The 25617-nt window shown below is 39.9% G+C and overlaps 1 protein-coding gene across 1 annotated transcript in view; it reads left to right on the forward strand.

Moving 5' to 3' along the window:
• Window positions 1-25617, forward strand: part of qser1 (glutamine and serine rich 1) — a 33923-nt gene that overhangs the window by 2941 nt on the left and 5365 nt on the right. The window contains exons 2-12 of the mRNA XM_017708002.2: window positions 7174-7277; window positions 7381-7542; window positions 8892-12374; window positions 13278-13552; window positions 15934-16050; window positions 16211-16344; window positions 17819-18039; window positions 20684-20821; window positions 23804-23901; window positions 24456-24602; window positions 24770-24865. Coding sequence (XP_017563491.1) covers window positions 7174-7277; window positions 7381-7542; window positions 8892-12374; window positions 13278-13552; window positions 15934-16050; window positions 16211-16344; window positions 17819-18039; window positions 20684-20821; window positions 23804-23901; window positions 24456-24602; window positions 24770-24865 — 4975 coding nt within the window. The remainder of the gene's footprint in view (window positions 1-7173; window positions 7278-7380; window positions 7543-8891; window positions 12375-13277; window positions 13553-15933; window positions 16051-16210; window positions 16345-17818; window positions 18040-20683; window positions 20822-23803; window positions 23902-24455; window positions 24603-24769; window positions 24866-25617) is intronic.

Raw genomic sequence — 25617 nt, forward strand, 5'->3', positions numbered from 1 at the left:
GCAGTTGGGGGTTAGGTGTCTTACACAAGGGCACTTACTGACAGTCACGTACTGTCGGCTCAGGGAATCGAAACGGCAACTTTCCGGTCACAGGGCTGGTTCCATAACTTCAAGCCCACGACTGCCCCATTCATCACCAGAACTTCTCACAGTGAAATGCTGATGTTCATCTCTTCTTTTCTCCCAAGGGGGCTTTAGGAGAAACGATTCAGAAATCAGTGACCTTTCTTTAATATAATGTTGAAATCTGTTTTATTTCTCTGAGACAATGTGGGAAGTCTTCCTGTGGGAAGTCATTCACAGTGGTTAGATGTGAAATGGTTCTAGAGAAACTCGAAGTCTCAGATTTTCCACAGAGGTGGTGACCGGAGCCAGGGGTTTGAGCTATCTACTACACAAGTATGGCTCACTGTTGATTGAGCGTGTTTAGCATGTTGTGGAAGAAAATTGCGAGAGATGACACACATGGGTCATATTCTGTCTGCTCATTTTATACAAGTAGTGCATGAGATCATGAGAGAGTGTGTTACTGTGTCATAACCATTGCCTAACTATAGATTTTTTTTAAAGCTGTACTATGTATTGTTTAAAACTGACAGAAGTATCATTATTAAGTCAGGAAGATAAAAATAAGCTAAAATATGGTGAACAAGCTGCTGCGAGTCGCCCTTTAAAGCCTGAAATAAACATTTCGAAGTCAGAGGGTCATTTTGATCACACGACTTCATACGACTTTACGTATTAAGATCACACGCACAGACTCAAAAAGAAGGCCCGGCACAATTTTTAGGTCTCAGATGCAAAATGAACATTATACTGATGAAGATAAGATGACAATAGATCGTTTACTCACATCCCCAGAAGATGTGTCCTTCACCAAGTTTTGACTGAGTTCTCGTTGACTTCTTTGTGTGCTCATAATCAACAGATTCATTTCCTTGGATTTTAAGAAGTAGTTTTAAGATGTTTGATTCAATATTCCAAGTCGATAATGTGCAGTAATTATTCATAGTAAGGGTTTCTTCATGTTATCTGTCAAATATGAGGCCTTCTGGATGTTAATTCTGTTAGAACTTCATTCCTCATGTTCTACAGCTTTATCAGTTGTTTTAACCTCTTATTCTCCAGGGTTTATTTAGGTTTGTCCATCTGAATGCATCACCTGAACCATCTGAAATCGTAAGGCAAATTTTTCAGTAACTGCATGAAATAAATGCCATTTTTAACATTTATTTATTTATTTATTTATTTATTAATTTTTAAAAAAAAACTCCAGAACTTCAAATGAACAGAACATCTGTTTTATGATCTACACGTATCACTATATGCTTACAATTTACTACTGAGAGCCAAAAATCTCAGACGCTCTTTGTGTTATTTTATAAAAGTAATGTTTACAGAGCAGATCACTGAAGAGACGCCGTCTGTTTATAGTTTATAGCCCAGTCTTGGGGAAAAATGGGTCGACTTTCAGTAGAAAAACAAACTGAGTTCAGCTTCTTTTATTATAAGGGTTTAAAATGACATCACCATCTATTTGACTGGAAAGCAGACAGTTCCAGCCTCATACGACGGCCAGCTTCTGAACGTAGCTTATGAAATATGAAAGTTATGAAGAATATGATGAAGTGTGTTTTGGAACCACCGGTGGTCCCAAGGAGTTGAAGAGGCTACAATCACGTACAGCTCTGTTCATCATTCTGGACACTAACATTTCATCTGTCACAGGTTTATGTTGACGAGCTGTAATCAGGTATAATATCATAATAAATTAATTATATTTATCTGCAAAGCATACAGTCCACAGGGGAATGTACTTGGATTGGATTTACCTTAGTTAGATTTCACTCATGAGAATTTCTAGGTGTGCCAACAATTGTGGCACACAGATTTGAGAAAAGTGTTTTTCTTGATGAGCTTTTTTTGAGAAACCCTTCTTTCCGTCATTGTACTTCGAATAAAAGTTAGTTTAAGCTCAAAAATGATGACTGGTAAAGAATGTTTTTCACAGCCTGGTTTGTTTACGTTTACCAGGAGTGCCAGTATTTGTGGAGGGCCCTGTCTGCTTTCAGAGGGGTGTTTTTCAGCTCAGATAAAAAGGAAAATAGGCTGGTACAGTACAAACAAGCCAGTGGAACATCTCCCGTCCTACCTGGACAATCCTAAAAACTTCTTTACACAGTCCGGTGACTTGATGTCAGCGTTTATGGAATGTGTGAAATCCCCTTCTTGGTGAAAACGCCTACTCGGGCCATCTCAACTCCACCCACAGAAGAACTAAACCTCAAACCTTTAAACATTTCCATCTCTGCATGTTAATGTTCGCTGAATGTTAATGTTATTTTCATAAGAGTCAGTGCCTTGAAGTCACTCATATGAGAGACACAATTAATTACACCCTTTAATCTCTTTAATACCTGTCAGAAATTCCTCACTTCAGCATATGGTGTCTCTGGATGCCTCTGCACAGACCCTTACAGCTTTATCTGACTTTTATAGCCAGATAATAGTTCTGCATATACACTTGTAATTCCATAATAACTTATATAGTGCAAAGCGCTCTCATAAACAGTTATTAAATGAATGCACTGTCCAATGCATCGACCACTGTTTTACGATAGTGTTGAGATTTTAGAGGTTTTGGCTTAAAACCTTTTTTTTTTTTTTTTTTTAATTTTAAATTTGATCATTGTGGAGGGGTATGCGAGGCAAATGGTGCCCAATTAAAGTTTTTTTGGATTTATCATTATTTCACTATCATCAGCAGTACATATGGAAACTATGGAATATACATGTAGGTTCACTTGTAGTTGTAAATGCATAGAAATAAAGTGGCTGTATTTGTGTTGTAGACATTGTGACCCCTGGTTCCCATCACCACCACTGTAAAGAAGTCTGTCTTTGTACAGTGAACCATTTCAAATCAGACAACTCTGAATTACTTGGTTTACATCTCTGCCATTCGATTATGTGGAAAATTGGAATCCTGCTTTTCAGTAGGGAGGTTTACAGTGGTTGTCCATCTTTACATCGCAAGCAAAATCTTATGGTACTGTTGGTTTAATAGTGTTGCTGTATGTTGTGTTTGTTGATGTTTAGAGCATTATGTAGTCAGGCTTTGTCATTTCAGCTCTTTACAAGTACACAGTGAAACGAAACAGCAGTTCTCCAAGACCAGGACAGGAACACAAGTGCGAGACGATACAATAAATACAGTGCAGACAATACAGTGCAATAAATAAATACAAAAGACTTACAATAAATACAAAGCATGAGGGTTTGTGGGGTTGGGCAAAGGAGGATGTAACATGCTATGACATTCGCAGCTTAGCAGATAGCCAAGCATATATGAGCATAGCAGTCACTGAGGTGGCAACCAGAACAGCTATATATAGTGTATAGTATTTGGTTTGTATAATGTAGTGGATAACACCTCTGCTTCCATGCTGTAGACTGGGGTTCAATCCCCTGCCTGGGCGAGCCCCCTACACTACACTGTGTGCACAATTATTAGGCAAGTCTTATTTTTGAGGATTATTTTTATTAATGACCAACTACAGTGCTCTCAGTTAATCCAAAATGTTTATAAACCTCAAACATGAACGTTTAAGAAAAATAAAGTGATGTTTTGGCTTTCTTAGGAGAATATATGTGCACATTTATTGGGCAACTATAATGGTGCAGAATTATTACGCAGCTAATTTTCCCATCTCACTTTATTTTCATCTGTTCAAGTGAGAATTATAAACAAAACTCAAAGCTTTCCAATGAACATTTCTGAGGAAAAAAAAAATTGTGACCAATACAGCCACCCTTCTTTTCAATAACAGTGATAAGCCTTCCATTCATGGAGTCTGTCAGTTTCTTGATCTGTTGACGATCAACTTTTTGTGCAGCAGCAGCCACAGCCTCCCAGACCCTGTTCAGAGAGGTGTTCTGTTTTCCTTCACTGTAAATCTCCCGTTTAAGAATTGCCCACAAGTTCTCAGTTGGGTTCAGGTCAGGTGAGGAAGGGGGCCATGTCATACGTTTTTCATCTTTAACGCCTTTACTGGCGAGCCATGCAGAGGAGTACTTGGATGCATGTGATGGAGCATTGTCCTGCATAAAAATCATTGTCTTTTTGAAAGATGCAGATTCTTCCTGTACCACTGCTTAAAGAAAGTGTCTTCTAAAAACTGGCAAGGTCCAACCAGCTCATCTTTAATAATAGCAGCCCATACCAGTACCATACAAAGCTGCCTAATAATTATGCACACCTTGATATAGGGTGTTGACCTCCTTAGGCCACACCCTCGCTCAGTGCACAGATACACATCACCTGCTATGCTTAAATCCATTAAGCATTCAAGTTTATCCAGCTTGGAGTTAGAAAATATGCCTAAAAATGATAATATGGTCAAAATACTCACTTGCCTAATAATTGTGCACACAGTGTATACCAATAAGAGTCCTTGGGCAAGACTCCTAACACCGCCTTCGCCTACCTCTGAAAAATGGTGTAATTGTAATTCGCTCTGGACAAGAGCATCTGCTGAATGCTGTAAATGTCAAGTGGTTGATACAGTAACTTTAGCAGGTAACATTGTTAAAGTAAAGTAAAATGTGCAAAAATGAAGTCAGATACTGTCGTGGAAATAAAATGTATTCCAATTTGCAGTCATGTCAAATGAAGTGTTGCAGTGAAATGCAGTTATTATATTTTTGCAGTGTTCCATAATTTGGGACAGCGAGTTGTGGGGAGTGAGTTAGTCCCATATTTTTATGTATATGTGTGTGTGGGTCAAAATAATCAAAATAGTGGCAGCAGTGCTTATCTGAGGAAAGGCCAGTGTCCACCAATGACCAAAACCCAGTTTCACGTTTAATCAGGCGTCCATGCGCAGTTTAAAAAGCACTTCCTCCAGATGTAGCCTTGACTAACTTCGAGGTGCCCTGTCTGTCTTGGTTTCGTTTAAAGAACAGATGTTGTTTCAGATGCCAGGTAGGAAAGTGAAAGTAAACCCAAGAGCATGGTCTTAAATTTTTGATCTTCTATGAAGTCTTAAATAGAGATGCAAGACTGACATTTTGGGCTAATGTCTTTGTCAAGAGTTTGTGAACAAAACCAAGTAGAAAAAACAGTACTAGGTAGACCATATGATTGCAGAGAGTGTCTGTGCACCAGCGTCACCCATTCACAGTCAACTGGCAGGAAACAATATGATGATGAACCTCCTCCAGCTGTGAGAAATACCCTGGGTGGCTGTTTGTCTGCTGGTTAAACTTGTGGCCTAGGCAGCTTTTTATTTAGGCTGAGATGGAGCACTGACTGGTAGAATAATGGCAGACGTGGCCTTTTGCCACAATTGAAAAACTTCTATGTTTTGATGTGGTAAGACAAGACTGTATTGTCTTTGCTGAGTGCAGAATTGCTTTCAGATGTGGTGACAGCAAAAAGATGTCATCCTGATAGTGACGTCTCAGTCTTTTGTATTTAGTAGCCTGTTCGTCATCCAATTTTCTCAATAAGTATACAGGAATTTTCCTGTCAGTAAGATATCTTTGAGACAAGACATTGTGTGTCTGCTCCAAAGTATGCAACATAGCGCCAAAGCCCTTGTTCTCAAAGACTGAGAGCAGATGTAAATCATTGGCAGTAGGAGTTGCGATAGAATTCATAATTCACTTCGCCCTTGCCGAGTTGGGTGGAAGCTCTGACATCGCTTACCTGATGGTTCTGTGGTTGGCAGCAACTACAACCGGGCAGAAAATGGGTGGCAACTTGTAATATGGTTTCTTATGTTTGACGTCTTTCCAAAAATGTTTTAGTTATAAGTTATAAGTTAATTTAGCATAACACAACTTGCAAACAGCTCTTTTACTGTTTTACTGTCTCCACTTCAGAATTGGAGTTCTGTAAAAATAAAATAATCCTTCTTTGCAGTAAAATAAAGCTGTGCTGATCGTTCAAGCACAGTTTTAACAGTAAATGGTCTTATATGCTGGAATTAATGTAGCCTATAACTGCCAGTTCACCTAGCTAGTAGCTAATGAAAAGGCAAAGAGAAAGTTTTAAGATGAACATCCATAATTTGGAGACATGTTTGTGTTTATAATCACTCCACCTGGTTTTCTGATACGTTTAATCTGCAATGAGACACTGCCAAACATTTAATCAAACATCATTCACCAGTATCTTGTCTGATTTTTCCCGTTCCACCTTAAGTAGTGCGGCAGTTACATTCTACATTTTTTGACATTTGGCTGATGCTCTTATCCAGAGCGACTTACAGTTTGAGCGTTTTACACAGGTAGGCCAATGTGGTGTTAAGAGTCTTGCCCAAGGACTCTTTTTGGTAAAGTGTAGGGTGCTTGCCCAGGTGAGGGTTTGAACCCCAATCTACAGTGTAGAAGGCAGAGGTGCTAACCACTACACTATACCAACCAACTATACCAAAGCACATTTTAGCACCTCAGGCACCATTTAAGGTGGAACGGGAAAATTTAAACAAGAAGCTGGCAAACAAGAAGCGACTTCAGCCTCGTAAAAGAGAAAACATTGAGAGACATTTTACAAGAAACTGTTCTACTTTTGTGGAAAAGTTTCCTGCTGGAGATGTGGGAATAGCAGCTGTAGCTGAGCTAAAGCTTAAAGATTTTGTTTGTATTACATTTTTAGCCTGCACTAGAACATTATCACGTAATGAGACAGATTTACAGCCAGCAGGGTAAAATGGACTCAAAATGTTGTGGATACCAAAGTGTGTGGTTTTTTTTGTTTGTTTTTTTGTTTTGTTTTTTTTTTTTTGTTGTTTTTTTTAAGTGTTAAGTGTATTTATCCCGAATTTCTTCATTTGAATTACTTAGATTGCAGTGAGAGACGACAACACAGACACATGTGACTGACACAGCAACCACAGATGCACTTCTAGCTGTCTTTCCACTATCTTGCAGGATGAGCTTTATGCAAATGAGCTTACCATAATTCTGAAATCTGGGGTGAAGCACTCCTACATACCATGTCCCTGTTTATGTATATGTATATCATGTGATAATTACTATTCTCTGCAGCACACTTGAAGCTTATTTGTTGTCCACTATTTACAGGTTTACATTATTGTTGAGAAATTTGGTGCTTGTATTTCTAGTGTCTTATTTGTGTGTTTTGTTATACTTGTCTTTTACTGTTAGCTCCAGTTATGGTGCTACACACTTAGAGACGGAGCTTCTCCATCGACAGACTTATGCCTCCACACATTCGCTCCCTACCTACACCACCTCTCACCACCCTACAGGTGAGAAAAGTGGGAGCATCTTTATATATGGCACCACATCTAACACATCATGAGCTCTCTGAATGACTCCTTTGCCCTCATTCTATGCTGTTATTACTCTCAGGTCTGTCTGGTGTCTTTGATACAAATCTGCACAGCACCGGAAGCAGTACCACTGAATCATCAGTCATGAATTTCCTTTCTTCCATTGAATCCCGAGGCCTTCAGGCTGGACCTGCAGCCACGTCTCTCCTCCCTCAGTTTAGGACACCTCCGTGGCAGACTGGTAAGAAGGAGCAGCTGCTTTTACTGATCTGATAGGAGATACTTTGTCGTAGTATATAAAAGTGCCATTAAGGTTGCACTGATACCACTTTTTTTCTTTTGACACCTGAGCATAAAGTATCTGCTGGTGCTAACACTAACTCTGTTATTATTTATGTTAAAACATTTTGATGCAAATCGTATGAAAAGTGCTTGAAGTATCAGGATGTACTATTTTTACCATATCGCTCTCTTCTGAGTGATAGATTGTTACTGTCATAGCAAAGCCTTAGGCCCGAATCTTATTTTCTCACCAAATCCGATTTTTTGTTTGGTTGTTCACATTATCTTTTAAGTGTGATCTGTCTGCGACATCAGCCTGAACAGATCAGCTGCTAAACCGACCCACATGCGCAAAAGAACAGTGCTTCATGAGGCAACTTGTCCGGAGGTAAACCGTCATGATGGCCAGAGAACGGCTGTCGCTCCCGGAGCTTTCAGTGTCGTCTTTGCCAGTATCACAGAAACGATTATGAAGTTCCAGTGGTTGACAGCTGGACTCTTCACCCACAGTGTGTTCCAAGTTCGCTGTAAAAAGGGCACTGCAATTTCCCTCTGGGATCAATAAAGGATTCTGAGTCTGATTTGGTCGGGCTCCTCCGGCCACGTTCGGCCGTTTCATTCGAAACCTCTTTGAACACGGAGCAGCTGCGATGAGCTTCTTCTATTTTTTTGGTACAGAAACATCAGCCTTTGTGTTGGAGTCTCAGTAGTGCGAAGTTATGCATGTCGAGTTGGACTGACGTAAAAGACAGTCGCATTGCCACAGATCGGATGTGTATCGGATTTCAGCACCACATATGAAAGCATCTCAAATCAGAATTGAAAATGTCACTGCCACGCAAATGACACATCTGTGTCACATATGAGGAAAAAGATTGGAGTCTTATATACCCAAGATGGTAACTTTATAGAAGGAGTAATAAATATTCTAAGAATTAAAAACTTATCACATTATTAGAGTTCATTTTTGGACCATTCTGTAGGTATGTTTATCAGGAAATATTCCACAATGTAAAGGGCTTCTTGCATTTTCAAATTATGTAAAAATAAAAAAAGAAATAATAAAGTTTGAGGTTTTGATATGGCAGAAATGGTATCCGATCGAGGTTGTAAGTTCTCTCGTCTCTGTCTTCATCTTTTGAATGAATCCAGGCTTCTTTGTGTGTTGCTTTCCTACCGTCACTTTTAGAGCATGAAACAAACACATTTTATGATAGACAGACAGATGGATACTTTATTGATCCCAAAGGAAATTTAGCAGTTTATATATAAACAAGCTGCTTATTTCTGTTTCATTACCCTGCATAGGTACAAATTCCTCAACAGAACTCTTCCTCACCGGAGCCCTTCCTTCTTCTGGAACGTTCCCCACGCCTTCTGCTCTTTCGTCGTTTCAGCACCCCAGCACCTTTCCCACTAGGGGTTTTTCCAGTACCTCGACCCTAACTGTTCAGGACACCACGTTCAACCCATCAAATGGTTTGCTGTCCCCTACTGACCCTCTTCTTCAGATCAAATCCCCCCAGAGTACTGTACCAACAGCTCTTGCCTTTGACCGCCTGGGCAGTGCTTCGCTGGCCGCTGGCCTACCGCCCCAGTCATCCACATATCGTTCAGCCCAGGAGTCTGCCCCCCACCTTCTGCAACCTCAGTTCAGCCTGCTGCCCTCTGCCCTGGGCAACTCTCAGCAGGCTTCTTCACAGCCTTATGGAGCTCCGGTTTTCTCTGGCTCAATCGAACGAGCACTTCAGCGTGAATGTAGTGTCATCAAGCACCACCAGCGGCCTTCCAGCACTCAGTCTGTCCAGGAGACTTTGCCTGGCAGTGTGCAGCACTCTTTGCAAGGTTACCTGCCTGATGACAGTGATGTCAACTACCAGCAGGATCCCTCTCGACACACACCTGTACCCAGCAGTCCCGCTGGAGATCCGACCCAGGCCGTTAATGTAAACGCTCAACAAGAGACAACCTCCTCCTCCTCTGTTCCTTCCCCAGGGTTTTCCTCTTCATCAGGAGTGAAAGCCAAAGATGGTTCTTCCAAAATAACAGAGCATCCCAGTGAGAGCACAGAGCCGCATGCTCAGACAGCTTCCTCTGGCCAGAAACAAGGCTCTGTTATAGCTAGCCAGTCGCAACCGTACACGTCTGCACAGCTTCCCAGCCTGATGTCCATCAGTCCATCGCAAACTTACATCACCTCTCAGAGTTTGTTGAGCAACCTCAGCCAAGCACAGGCCTTCTCTCCTGGTCAGCCTGAGAAACTGCCCTCCATATACAAACCATTGCCGTCGTTTGCTAGCCAGTCAGAAAACGACACACCCGTCAGCCAGTCACTCATTTACTCTTCCAGTCAGCAGCAGGTCTTGTCTTCTGCAGCAAACAGGGAAGATTATGAGGCACAAGTACAAGGACTTTGCATGAGCAATCCCTCTCAGAATTATTCTTCCAGTCACGCTCAGGGTCTGCCAGCTGCCAGTTACTATGCCCAGGGGCCAGCGTCTGGTAGCCCCTCCCAGAACTATACGTCAGGTCAGTCCCTCACCTCTAGTCCTCCATTCTCTTCTTCCCGTGTCCACAGTTTACCAACCTCCAGTTCCACCCAGGATTACATCCTAATGCAGCCTTCTCCAGGCAGCAAGTCCGATGGACTGCTGCAGTCCCAGAAGTATTTGTTGTCTGTCCATTCACCAACTTCCTCTACTGCTACTTATACACAAGCCTTACAGAAAAACCAAACGTCAGTGGAACAGAAACAAGCCTATGGCAAAAGGAAACAAGACGAAACTCTGTTCCTCTCCTCTAAAGAGGGCTGCGGTGAGCTTCCTATTCAAGATGTGCAGGCATTACAGCAGGCATCTGTGGGGACCTCTACACAAGCTATCACAAACACTGATATTGGGATACAGAACAATATTGTATGTGTTGTGTCAAAAATGGAGGACAGGCACAACACGCAGAGCGTGATCCGAAGTAACTCGCGATCAGAGGATCAGATCATAGGCCTCTCGCAAATGTCATCTGTCAAAGATGAGAGAATGAGTACTTTGGGTCAGCATTCACAGCTTGTAAGCAGTGCCCATGCACATGTAACCTCTGTTCCAAAAAATAGCGCTACATTAATGCAGCCCTCCCATGTGGCCTTGAGCACTGACCAGCTGAAACAACACTCTCTGCTTCTCAAAGCCCCTGCCGTTCAGCAAGAGAACCATCAAACCCAGAACAACAGAGTTCAGCTGCCAGATCACAGACAGGTGCCTCAGAACCAGACACAGTATGTTCGGATTCCCAGTGCACAGGTCTTGATGGACCCCACACAGATGATACTCCTCCAGCAGTCTTTGCTCCATGCAGGAACTAACCAGTCAAAGCCGGCGGTGCAAATGCAACCAGTGCCGATCCAGTATCTGCAGATGAATAATGACATTGTAAATTCTGCTGGCAGCACGCATGGGAACCAACAGCAGAATCACCAGGCTGCAGTGTCTGCAGAGTCCGCCAAGCAGCATCTGGCATCAAAAGACAATTTCAGCAATCCATCAAATCCACATGACGCCAAGCAGCACTTTACCTTGAACTCCATCTGCTTCCCTGAATCCATCCTAATGGCAGATGAGAGAAACATTCTCTCCAATGTGGATGACATCCTAGCAGCCACAGCAGCTGCATGTGGAGTCACGCCACAGGACTTCAAATCCACGTCCTCTGAAGGGGAATTACCAACCATATCCAATGCTGCAGACTCAAAGTGCCACTTTCAGTTAGTTGAGAACAGACATGAAGCTAACAGTTTCTCTACCCAAAACATGATCATTGCAAACACACAAACCATGACCTTGACCCTAAATGGTGCTCAACTGACAGCTAATGTTCACAAAGACATCGGTGGGCACCAAGCATTTACCCTTGCAAATTCCCACATGCAACACGACAACCTTAAGCAAGAAACATCCGATAAGGTGACAAACTGCCATGAGAAAAACGAGGCATTGCCCAAGGGACAGTGTGTTAATCCCAGTAATGATTCTTCCTTAAATTCCAGTGGAGGTAGTGTAAACACCCACAACCACTCAGAGTTTCACCTGGCGGGCCAGGAGTATAACCCAACTGGGCTTGTGAAAACAGACAATCTGTCAAAAGTTCTGAATCAACCCAAGGGAATAAAGAACGTTAAGATGGAGGATGGCAGTATGGAATGTTCTTCTGATGGTCTTCTGAAAAAGAAAGTCAGGTCCAAGGGCTCTTCTAAGCAATCTGGCGAAGATGAAAATGGTCAGCCCAAATCTCAGAAAAGAACTAGCCAAGCTAAGCGACAGAACTCCAGAAGTAGTGAGACAAGTTCATCTTCCACGTCTGAGGGATATGACAGCTACCAGCAGCAGGAAAGGATGCGTCAAAAAATAAGAGAGGTAGAAGAGAAGCAGCCAGAGGTTAAAACTGGATTCATTGGATCTTTCTTGGACTTCCTTAAATCTGGGCCCAAGCAGCACTTCTCCTCTCCACCCATAAGATCACCAAACCGCACAAGAAAGCCTTCAGTCTCTAAGAGACTTTCTAATCCACTGTCTGTCCCCCTTAAACTCTTGCCTCAGTCAACGCAGTTGGTATCACCAGACATCCATACTGTTAGCTCTAGTAAGAGACTAGATGAGGAGCTTCAGAAGAACCTGGAAACGCTTCCATCTTTCTCCTCTGATGAGGACGAATCAGTTGGTAAAAACCAAGACCTTCAAAAGAGCATTAGTTCTGCTCTTTCCTCCTTAGATGAACCCTCAGACAAGAAGCAGAAGTTAGGTATGTAATCTTACTCCTTGCTAATTACTTAGAAAAAAGAAAGGACGCTCCAATAGGCAAATTCTGGGCTAATGCTGATATCTGATATTTTTTGCATACATCTTTTGACAGCAATATGTATGAATTTATTGGGAAAAAATTGGGTTAAGGATTACATAGAAATATAGCATTTAGGGATTCAGCAAATTGAATTAATGAGCATATTCTGCTCTTCCAGAGGACAGTAAATATGTAATTAAATAACTATTTGAAATATCCTTACAATCTAAACATCTGTCCTATTCCAGTTTTCATGCATGCAACCAACAGTTATAGAATGTAAACTTTATTGGCCAATCAAAACTGAAATAATGTTTCTAAAACGTGAAAAGGGCACCAGGTTTTGTGAGCAGTGAAGTTGGTTTCATTTGTACATAATCAGATTTCTCTTTACAAACCAACCATTTAGATTGCTTCTGAAATTAATAAAGACCCTGTTTCCAAGGGCTTTGGTGATAGTAGAACAAGTTACATTGCAAGTGGCAATTTTTGGGGTCCAAGCATTATGTGCCTTACATAGTTGATTCTTTTTTATAATAGTAGTATAATAAATTCCTAGAAAATAGTACATTTGGAATGGACTTGTATTTGCATAGCTGCTGAAGTCAGTGATCTAAATAATGCCTTTGCAATTACTTCTGTATTTTAGTCTCAAAATAAAGAAGTCCTGCTACAGGAGACTGGTTTCTAAACATGTCACTTTTTTATTTTAGTTTTCATGTCTGGTAATTTTTTTTAACCAATACCAAAATTGTGTCATGCATCCCTATTAAAAAGTATTTTGAATGTTTAGCTGAATTAGTAAGATATTTTTGTTCATACGTGTTCTGAGCTTGGATACATGATATGGTGTCTATTTCCTAGACAGCACAAGTTCAGAGGACTTCACAAAGCAAGAGCAGCCATCAAGCACCCAGTTGACAGATGCAAAGCCACAGGAGCTGCAAAAGCCTGTGCAAAAGGAAGTGTCTGCTGAGGAATTGGTGAAGAATGTGCCTCCAGACAAACTGGCTGTACAGCTGACCACTGTAGCTATTGAAGGCCTAACAGACGAGGAACTGTCTGACAGTGAAGGAGAGGGCATGTACCGAGAACGAGATGAGTTTGTTGTGAAAAATGAGGAAATAGACAGCCTCAAGGTATGTGACTAACTTTTATCAAATAGGTGTGGAGTGCATACCATTTGGTTAATTTACAATAGGCATAAAATTATCCTGTATTATGGGAGGTAAATCTGGCCAAAAAAGAAATTTAAAATTAAAACAATAAAATGTAAATTAAAACCTCTTTCTGACATCTTTTTCTAAACATCTGCGCAAATATCCTGCCGTACTTGAAAATTATATGAAATACCTGCATTTGCAATTTCATTTTTCTTGAGTAATTTGTGACAAAAAAAATACATTTAAACAGCTTTTTGTCGTTTCATTTTAGTTGTTATTGTGGTATTTCATGACCAAATCTAAAATAGAAAAGCTAATAGAGAAAAGAAAATCCAAGCTACAATTTGGCTTTAGCTTTTCTTCATAAAATGCAGAATACACATCAAAACTAAAATCAAAATACAATGTTTAGGTTCTTATTTCATTTTCATAGCAACACAGCTGCATATCTGACAAAATGAGCATGCAAAATGCATAAATCAACAGCAAAGTGACAGTTTGTGATTAAGTTTTCGGTGTAGATGCGCTTTAAGCATCAGAATGAAAAGGCAAATGCAAACGAGCATCGACGCCACCAGCTGAAGATTTACTTTTTATTTTCCACTTTGCTTTTTCATTTTCAAGTTGACCAACATGCGAATATATGTTAATTAGCACTAGGTCGGGCTTCAGGGTACAATTTAGGACATCCTCAAACCTCAGAGTCAGAACAGCATCATTCCTCAAGCTAAACGACTTTGAGTCTCAGGGGGGAAAAACCACCGTCATGACTCAGATCTGGTGAAACTGAACGTCAGACCAAACAGCTTCAGAGAAAAGGTATCAGATCAGATGCAAGCCTGGTCGAGCATATACTGGTTCGTATAACTTATTGAGAACTATTGTGTATCTCGATATAAATGCCATTATAGCATTTTCACAGTTTTTTTCTAAGGCCATTTGGTCTGAGTGTGTTCACTCAGTGGGTCAGTTTCACCAGATCTGAAATATAAAATCAGTAGTTCAGCAAAAACCTAATGTATATTTTGCTGTTCTCACCTCAAATGTTGATGACAATCCAAGACAATCAATCGACATTTATTATGACACGAAAGTACATTGAGCTTTGAGGAGGACCCTCATTAACAACGTAGCCGGACAAATTACAAGGGATTGAAAAAGTTGAAATGACATTTACCGACTAAAACAAATTAAAATCTGGATAAAAAGATTTCTTTATAAAATCATAACATTTTTTGAAATAACAGCTTTAATGGAAAACAGGCATAAAATATCAGTAAAATATTTAATGAAAACACATTAAAATGAAATAAAAGAACCAACTTAAGATATTAAGCAATAAGAAGTATTAACTTGAATAGAACAGTAAAGGAATTAACATCAAATAGAACAGTTACAATAAAATATTAAAATAATAATATAAAATAGAAATGAGAAAGGAATGGTTAAACTCAACCAGAACAGCTACAGGCTGTCTGAAGGTGGCTAGGAACTAAAAGTTGAAAGTCATTTGAAGAGTTTAAAGAGTGACAACAGTGAACTGAGTTTTAGAGACTCTGTAGTGAATTCCAGCTCACTGGTGCTCTGTAGCTAAAAGAGACACATTGACTTCTTTAGTTTTGCAAAGGAGCTACAGAAGTAAGTTAGCTAAGAAGTGATGGAGGCTTGTACCCCACCAAATAACAGTGCACATTTATTTCTGTGGACTCATTGACTCCCATAACTTGTATGAGAGAACACAGACTGTCTACAGATTACACTGCAAGTGGGAATTATCGGGGTCCAGAGTCCAGAGCAGCACCCGTAATCTAACACACCTGATCCAGGTAATGGAGGCCTTCTAGAGCATCTGAATATTAGAGCCAGGTGTGTAGGATCCAAACTCTTTAGGGTGGGAGATCACTAGGACTAGGATTGAGCAGCTCCGCTGTTTGACGTACTGATATCTATAAACATGGACAAAACCAGTAATGGAAGATTGTGTTAACTATTACTGAAAGATCTCTGTTCCGGTAACACTTCATTTGGATCGTCCACTGTAGATTCTTTGTAAATGTTAGTATACATTACATGTATGTTGAAGCAACATTCAACGGAATAGTCATTAAATGCCACTGAACTTGAAATTCAGTTTAAAAGAGTTTATTAAATTTATCCCCAACCCTAACCTTGACCTCAAGGCAAAACCTACATCTACTCCTAACCCTAACCATAATGTTGTTGATAATCAACTGAGGATCACCAGAAAGTTTGTTAATGATTTAAGAAGCATTTATAGACCATCCAAATAAAGTGGGACCTGTTTCTGTCTACAGTTGATCCTCATTGTGGCATGTTCTGTGTTTTCTTGGGTGCAGATCACATTGAAGGCGGGAGTAGAGCCACCAGCCATCTGGAAGGTACAGAAGGCCTTGCTGCAGAAATTCATACCAGAGCTGAGAGACGGAAAACGAGTGTTTTCAGCCACCAACAGTGTGAGTGAAAATAAAACAGTTTCTGATTTTATGTTGCTCTAGGGCCAACTGCATAATCAGTAGAGTAAATAACAGCTGTCTAATTTTGCAGGACAGCTGGTCCCAGACATTTCTGACAGTCATAATTTTAAACTTGAGTTTTATTTTCTCTGCCATGTAGTATCTGGGTTACTTTGGAGATGCTAAGACCATGTACCGGAGAGTGTACGTCAAGTTTCTCGATACTGTGAACAAGCGGGAGTACGTGCGCGTCTGCAACAGGAAACCAAGGTGCAAGCCCATGCATTCCATGAGGTACGGCTGCCTTTTCTTCTTTTTTTGTTCTTTCGTTCTACTTTTCTTATCTGAGCTCAAAAACGTCTGAGCAGAAGCAGAATCGAAGCAGTTTAGATTTATTTGGCCTTTTTTTATGACATATTTTGAACAAAGTCATGCGGCATGCATTGAATCCCACTCACACACACACTGTAACAACAATGTCCCCATGGCAGCACATTCCTTTCTCCCAGAACGAGTCGAGCCCACTCATCGGCCTTCTCAAAGAATAAAACCGCAGACAAAATCACTCACAAAACCACATTTTAGTCTTTATTTTATTATTACAGTTCTGCCAATCCAGAATGTTATCACTGTCAGAGCAAAACCTCAAATCTCGGAAACACTAACTTCTCTGGAAAAGAAGAAGACAGAGCTGTGCAAAATCAGAGACCATGCTTCACTTTTAATGGCCAGTAAAAACAAACATTAAGGCTACAATCTAATAACCAGGTTTAAGTGGCACAGATCCAGCTAATTTTTTGCTCTAATGTGACTCAGATCTGATGTTTTCAGGGCTGTGTGGATGCAAATCTGATCTTTTCAAATCCAACCTGAGCCACTTTCATATGCGGTCCTAGACTGGATACGTATCTTATTCGTGGTCATGTGACCTTAATGTGACGCTCAGATCGGAATTCATGTGCTTTTTCTCCACAGCGCTGCACCATCATTCAGCGTTACCATGGCAGCAGCACCAAACAGACATTAAAGCCTGTAAATGGTGGAAAAGTAGCTCATCTCACCTTTTTCTCCTTCGTCTGGCTATAATAATGAAGCTGAGAGCTGATCAGAGTTAATGATCTTCTCAGCAAAGCTCGTTCTGCTCGTTAGTTTGTGCTGATGATGCAGTGATTCAGTCACGTGACGTTACTGAGTAAAGTGTGATCATGAGGGTCATTTCAGGACGCTGGTTCATTCACATTAATGACAGATTTGAATCACTTACCTGAACAAGTATCAACCATCGTGTCCGAGAGATTGGATTTGACAAAAGAATTGGATTTGAGCAACAAGGCTTGTAATGTTAACCGAGTCAAAGTAGAAGTTATTCATTTTTTTTCAGCATCAGGAGAAAAGAGCTAGAAAACAAAAGGCCCAAGTACATTATTTAAAGCCATTTATCTGGGCAAAAATGGGTTTTTACCATTAAAAATAAAGTCTGTTCATCATTACGTTTTCACACAGTCTAAACGGCAGTTGGTGTGTTTAAATTACATCATAACATAAAAAAAGACTTATGGCACATACACATCCACATAAAATGTTTTTTAATTCCGACACTTGTGATGTGTATAATGTATATTTGCCACTTTATTTGCAATTGCCAAAATCTAATAATTGCTGGCCAGTTATTAAATGTTAATGCTGTTTTTCAGCTGCTGTCATTCTAGTCTGGTTTAATTGTGTCATTTGTAAATTCACCACTTTGTTTGTGCTTGCCTTTATTTAGAGGCTGTCAGATGAAGGCTCTTCTGGCCCACAGCGCTGCAGCCCCGGCCGTGTCCGACTCCTCCTCACTGAAGCCCAGCACAAAGCAGGGCCTGTCCAAGCCCAGGCCCAAGCAGGCCAAAACAAAGGCTGAACCTCCACCCAAAAAGAGGAAAAAGTGGAAGGAGGAGTTCACAACCCCTCCACTGGACTCCTCTCCAGAGGCTGGGAGTGAAGATGATGGTGAGTAATTCGCTGAAGTGCGACACTCCTCTAGTTCATTGTCATTTTTTTTTCATGGAAGCATTGTGGAGAGCTATAATTTGCTTACAGCCCCAGTTGCGGTTGAAGCAACATTTAGTAACTGGCCAGCAGACTGTGAGAGGTTTAAAGTCTTTGGTTTGTATTAAAACCTCAAGGTATATTTTGTTGGTAGTGTTATTTGAGTGACACACCACGATTATCACATATATCATATGGCAACGACAAAACCATGCTGTAACTTTACAAACCCTATTACAAAGATGGTGGCACAGTAGATAAAATGCAAATAAAAACAGAAAGTGTGGCTTATAAATCTGCTTTGACCTGTATTTGAACAAAGACATTACAGAGACAAGATATCAAGTTTTACCTCATCATCTTTTGCAGATACATGCTAATTCTTAAACTGATCCCTGCAACACACTCTAAAAAATTTGGCAGAGGAACAAATTAAGTTGAGAAACAACATTATTTCTATACTATATTTCTATTTTCTATAAAAAAATATTTAAAAGAGGTGATGCAGTCATGCCTGGGTAGAAAAGGAGCATCAGGAAGGGCAGATTCCTTTATGACTAAGGCTGGGTTGAGGCTTGCATCAACGAAAAAAAAGCAACAGTTTAAAAATAACTTTGCTCAGCAAATGATTGTAGGGATTTTAGGAATTAAACCCTCTACAATGCACAATTGTACAATACATGCTTTTTTTTAACAAGACAATGCCAAGAAACATTCTGCATGTATCAACAGGCTGCATAATCATTTATTAAGCATTATTTAGCTCAAAGTATGACTTGTATAATAGAAAATGGCAAAACAATCACGCTTTCATACACTGTTACATGCTTATGTAAAATATTATGCATTTGTACTGTTTTAATGCAGGTCAAACAGAATTTAATAATCACTGCTTTCTGATTTATAAGTATTCCTCACACTTTCCCAACCTTTTCAGAACTGGATTTGTATATGAATTATGTCTCACTCTTAGCTCATTGAAACAAGCAGAGATATTCTGTTGAAAGTGTTAACATGAAACTTTCATTCCATACCACGTTAATATTTGTATGTCGAAGAGGAGATATTTTATTATGATTTGAATTGATGATAAGGTTTTGTTGTGCATACAATCTTCTACAGTTCTTTTACATGTTTGCCATTTTCTGTCAATCATTGATGGAACATTCAGAATTGAAAATATCCACACAGTTAAAATTATATGCAAATGTAATTAATATACCTTAATGTAACTACCTGTTTAAGTATATAATTATATTTAAATCATTATGTAACATATTGAATGTGTTTCTAATGCATATCAAATCACATGTATATTAAATCAACTCTAGACTTCTATGCGTAAAGGACTGGTGTAATTCTTCCAGAAAACTGAAAATGATCATAGTACAAATATGTGGGATCATGACTCCTTGTTTGGTAACAAGGTGTCTTCCTCGGTGTCTTCCTCACCTGGTTTTATATACTCTATATTGACAAAAATTTTCACTCACCCATCCAAATTGTTCAGTTGAGCGTTCCAATCACCTGTGGAACAAGTCCAGTCATGAAATTTGTTCACTACTAAATATTTCACAGTCAACTGTCAGTGATATAACAAAGTGGAAGCGATTGGGAGCGACAGCAACTCAGCCACGAAGTGGTTGGCCACGTAAAATGACAGAGCAGGGTCAGCGTATGCTGAGGCGCATAGTGCGCAGAGGTCGCCAACTTTCTGCAGAGTCAATCGCTACAGATCTCCAAACTTCATGTAGCCTTCAGATCAGCTCAAGAACAGCGTAGAGAGCTTCATGGAATGGGTTTCCATGGCCAAGCAGCTGCATCCAAGCCTTACATCACCAAAGCAATGCAAAGCGTAGAATGCAGTGGTGTAAAGCGCCGCCACTGGACTCTCAAGCAGTGGAGACGTGTTCTCTGGCGTTATGAATCACGCTTCTCCCTCTAGCAATCGGAAGGGACGAGTCTGGGTTTGGCGGTTGCCAGGAGAACAGTACTTGTCTGACTGTATTGTGCCAAGTGTAAAATTGGTTGGATGGGGGATTACGGGGTGGGAGGTTGTTTTTCAGGAGTTTGGCTCGGCCCCTTAGTTCCAGTGAAAGGACCTCTTAATGCTTCAGCACCAAGAGATTTTGGACAATTTTATGCTCCCAACTTTGTGGGAACAGCTTGGGGACGGCCCCTTCCTGTTCCAACATGACTGCACACCAGTGCACAAAGCAGGTCCATAAAGACATGGATGAGCGAGTTTGGTGTGGAAGAACTTGACTGGCCTGCACACAGAGTCCTGACCTCAACTCGATAGAACACCTTTGGGAACGAATTAGAGACTGTGAACCAGGCCTTCACGTCCAACATCAATGTCTGACCTCACAAATGCGCTTCTGGAAGAACAGTCAAAAATAAACACACTCCTAACCCTTGTAGAAAGCCTTCCCAGAAGAGTTGAAGCTGTTATAGCTGCAAAGGGTGGGCCGACATCATGTTAAAACCTATGGATTAAGAATGGGATTTCACTCAAGTTCATATGCGTGTGAAGCCAGACGAGCCAATGCTTTTAGGATTATAGTGTATCTGTCTCTGTCCTCACTGGTTTCTCTTTGTTCAGAGTTTACTCCTCCTGTCCCGTTTGCCACGCGCTTCCTGAACACCAGGACGATGAAGGAAACCTTCAGGAGTTTTGTGGAGCTGCTCATCAGTGTTGCCCTGGATGCAGACGTAATGATCGCACTCGAGAGGGAAAATGGTGAGCAGTATTACTAAGTAGCATTATGTGTTTGTCTGATTTAATATTTAAATTTGTAAGGCGTTATTTGAGAAACAGAACCAGACCACAAAAAATATGTTCCGATGATGTCCGATGCAGATTTTTGCCAATCCAGTTGAATACACTCTATTCAACAATCTGATGAAAAATCTTCGTTAACATGCTCACTACAAGTAATCCAGTGCTAAATGATGCGCATGCATGAAGTAGCGCTTAGAGTAAACGTTACCATAACCGAAAACATCATGTGAGGTCCAGTCAGCATGAAATGAGTTTCCGAGGTACACTTATGTTTTTAACTGCTTTAAAATGATGTCAGACTCAGAAAAACGTTCTTCACATGTCCTTATTAAAGAAGGCCGAGTGGAAGACGTCGTGTTCTGAGACACATAAGCTGGACGTCCGTCCCACCGCCGTCTTTTAAAGATCATGAAGATCATAAAGAGCATGAACTTTGTCTCCCCTGCAGACCAGTTTCTGCTCTGCCATGTTGCATGGTATAAACCTTTTGCTATGACACAAGGCACATGCAGAACGTACTTACACGTTCCGATAGGGAATGTAATCAGATACAGACATTTACACGGATATTATTCTTCTATTTAATTGATTATTTAGAGCTTTACCCACGTCGTTCAATGGGACAGAAATCGTATTCCGAATGGCCTCAATCGGACAAGACTATTCTGATTGAGGTGTTTACATGGATGTATTCTACTCCAATTGAGCTATTACTCGGATTATTAAAGGATTATTAGGCTGCATGTAAAACATACATGTAAACTGCTAGTTTTAGACAACCTCAGGTTCATTCAGCAGTGCAGTGGCGGTTTATTATGAGATTATAAAAAGCCATAACCAGTTCAGTGAAGGCAGTAAAACTTGTTTTTTGGGGGGATTTAAAAAACATATTAACCAATATATTTGAATGTAATGCCTTATTTTGATATATTGCCATTCTGATAACATATGAAAGCTGAAATCTTAACGGCTGAGATTTCCCACTGTGTTACTTATGCTGCATCCCAAACGCACACAATTGTACACTAAATAGTAAAGAGAAAGAGTGCAGTACTAGTAGAAATGCTCTCATTAGCGTAGTACGTGAAATATAGAAGTGTGTAGTTTGGGACGCATCGTTGGTGAGATGTGTTAACAGTCCAGCAGCTCCAGTGGCTGATCCTAGTTCTGCTGTGCTGCTCGTCAGCTGCTCATTCAACATTTCCAAGCCGTAGAGTATTTCCTTATTAAGGACACATTTATTGAGGTAAACTTCATGTCTACAAAATTTTCTGCGATATCATGTTTGCTTCTTATTCACCAGCTACTTTTTCCAAATTTGTTCCTTGTATGAGGCGACCGATTGTTGCACTATTTAAGGTGGAATGAAAAATTCAAATAAGAAGGTGAATAAGACGCCAACTCCAGTTTAATTGTGTTTATCTCTTGCGCTCGTGGATATGTCTTGGGTTTTTCCATCTGAATGTATGTGACGAAATTGTAAGGCAAATTATTCAGTAACTGCATGAAATAAATGTAAATTCTTTTTTTTTTCCCACCTCAAATTAACAGAACATGTTAGACCCAAAACAGAACCCAAAAATCTCAGACAGACTCTTTGTGTTCTTTTATAAAAGTCATTTTACAGAGCAGATCACTGAAGAGACGCCGCCTGTTTATAGTTTATAGCCCAGATTTGTGGAAAAACGGGTCGACTTTCAGTAGAAAAACAAAGTTTCAGCTTCTTCTATTATAAGGGTTTAAAATGACATCACCATCTATTTGACTGGAACGAAGAGTTACAGCCTCATACGACGCCCAGCTTCTGAATGTAGCTTATGAAATATGAAAGTTAAGAAGAATATGACTAAGTGCGTTTTGGAGCCAAAGGTGATTCCAAAGAGTCTAAAAGGTTAAGAGCTTTGGCGGTTTTGTTAAATCTCACTCCGTGTTCTGAACTTGAGAAATACACAGGTTATAAACCCCCAGTTCACCAATCAGGCTGATCCCGTCCTCTTAGCATTTTCTGGAGCATCTAAAATAATCACTTTTTTTTCTTTTCTTTAATGGTCTTTCTGGTCTGTTTTGTTTGGTCTTCATCCACCTGCTGGGCTGTAGCTGCAGAAACAGTGATGAGACAAGCTCTATAAGCTCTACAGAGGAAGGCAGTCAATCTGAAGTGTTTAATATAAACAGACATGTGGCTGTCATTTGTATTATGGGTGTTTTCAGTACTTGTAGAACACCAAACAACGGCATCAGTCAAAGATGGATTTAGACCAGTTATAGAAAACCTGTTAACAACCAGTTTATAGTAGCTCAGTTAAAGGGGAATTCCATCTATTTTTCAAAATTCCTACATGGTTATGTGGTTGAGATGTAAACACAGTCATGTGGATCGGTTTAATGTGAAGTGCTTCATTTGTTGAGAAACCTACTGACTTAAATTTAGTTACAGTGGTGGTTTTAGGAACCAGAGGTCTTGATATCTATAACAGAAATATAACCATTTTATACTATCCAAAACCACCAGTGAACCTACAAATCTTCTGAATTTTTATATATATATATATATATGTGTGTATATATATATATATATATATATGGTCAATCGCTTAGAATGCCTTAGAATACACTTCTTGTGTCCCTGGATTAAGATAAAATGTCAAAATACAGTCATTTTTCAACCAAAGTTTGTCCCAAAACTGCTGTAAATCAATATCTCTGGCTGTGTATTCAATACTGTTTCATAGGTCTTAGGCACATTAAACTCCTCAGATGTCTGGTTCCGGGCAGCATTTTATATAAGCTCAACCATGGCGTTGTCAGATTGAGTAACGCTGGTGGAGAGAGAAAGTAGTTTTGCGTAGTTTATACCTCAGACTGAATGTTTACGAGGTTGGCCTCTGTGCTGATGCTCTGGAATACGACCGTGTGCTGATGTAATCACTTTTTCCACAGATGAACTTCTCCTGCCACATATGAAGAGAGTGGATGGAATGATTACAGACAACAGGAGGAGACTCCTTCCTAAACTGCGCGTGGGTCAGGTTTTCAAAGTGAGCATCCTCTCCAACATCCACTCTGTGTGTTTAGTTAAGGAATAGTTTGGTGCAAATCAAATGTGTGCAGTCTTCCCCTTCGCTCAGATATAGTTAGTCAGCCAAGATGTGTTTGCTGGCTGACATTTTGCTTTAGTTTTACACTGAAGCTACAAGGCAATGGAGCCAACATACTGTGCCAGTTAGTCTTGTGCAGTTATGTGTGCCTACATCATCACTGTAGCCTTAAACCCTGAGGATATTCAAAATTCAAAATTTGTTTGTTTATTTATTTTATTTTATTTTTTTAATATATATTTTTTAAATAGATAACCAAACATTTCTTGGCCGATTTGCGTTTTGTGTAAAATCCATTTTTTGCCAAACCATTTCTTTAATGAATTCCATAAACTGTTGACAGCCTCCTTCCCATTGTTCTTACTGTGGTGTAGTCCAGTGAATGGATTTCTGTAAGTCTGCAGATTAGAGCTTTTCGACTCTGTTTTTGTGCATGCTTCTTGTTTGCTAATTTCAACAACTGACCCAAACCTCTCATCTTTATCCATTCACAGAATGCCTTGGACAGCTTTCCGGAGTTGGCTGTAGTAACAGAACTGAAAACAGATGGAGAGACCCCCACTTTTAAAGTCCGACTGAGTGGGAAGGCCTACAATAGGAAGACCATGAAACCCTCTAAGTCCCCTATTAAGCTTCCTCTGGTGAGTTCATCAGTCTGATGTTATAAATTAAGATGGGTGTTGTCAGTGTGGGCACAGTAGTACATACATGTGACCACTAGGGGGTAGACATCTCAAAAATAATGAGAGGCAAACAACTTTTATTTTCTTTGTCTCCGTTCTCTCTCTGTTCTCTCTGTTCTCTCTAGGAGTACTCAGTGGACCAGCAGAAAACTCACTGGTTCTCTCTCTATCACTCACTGCAGCACTACAAGTACCATACATATCTGATGTGTATGGAGGAGGTGAGATTGTTTGTGTGTATATGTTTGATTTCAAAAACAGCTCAAACATACAGAACCAACCGAATACTCCTGCTTTTGTAGTAGAACCAGAGAAAGTAGTTTTGCTCTCTAGAAGCAATTAATTATTCCTAATTGTGTAAACAGTTTTATTTTTCTCTCTCTCTCTCTCTCTCTCTCTCTCTCTCTCTCTCTCTCTCTCTCTCTCTCTCTCTGTGTGTGTGTCTGTATGTATATATGCATAACTAGTTCTTCTTGATTCATGTTACATATAGACACTTGCGCACGTGTGTGTGTGTGTATGTATGTACGTGTGTATCTATATATATATATGTGTTTATATATATATATATATATATATATATATATATATATATATATATATATATATATATATATATATAAAATAAAGCACATCCACTAGAGAGAACACACTTAAATATGACATTTTTCTGCAGATTTTAATACATTTTGGAAATAATAAAATGTAAAATATAAAATGTGCCATAACATTTATATGTTCCCACAAATGAACAGTAACTGTGCATTAAAATGTGCAGAAATGTGTTCTCTGTAGAGGGTGAGTTCACTTATTTGCACAAGTGGTGCCCAAACTTTTGCATATAGCTATATGTATGCGTATTATGTGATGGATTCTAAATTGCTGACTAGTAAAGACCTAGTAGTGTATCGGGGAGTGTATTGTTTTGACTAGTGATGCATGGACCACTATCACTATTGACGTGGTTCATGTG

The sequence above is a fragment of the Pygocentrus nattereri genome, chromosome 7 (assembly GCF_015220715.1).
Source record: "Pygocentrus nattereri isolate fPygNat1 chromosome 7, fPygNat1.pri, whole genome shotgun sequence".
NCBI classification, from domain to species: domain Eukaryota; kingdom Metazoa; phylum Chordata; class Actinopteri; order Characiformes; family Serrasalmidae; genus Pygocentrus; species Pygocentrus nattereri.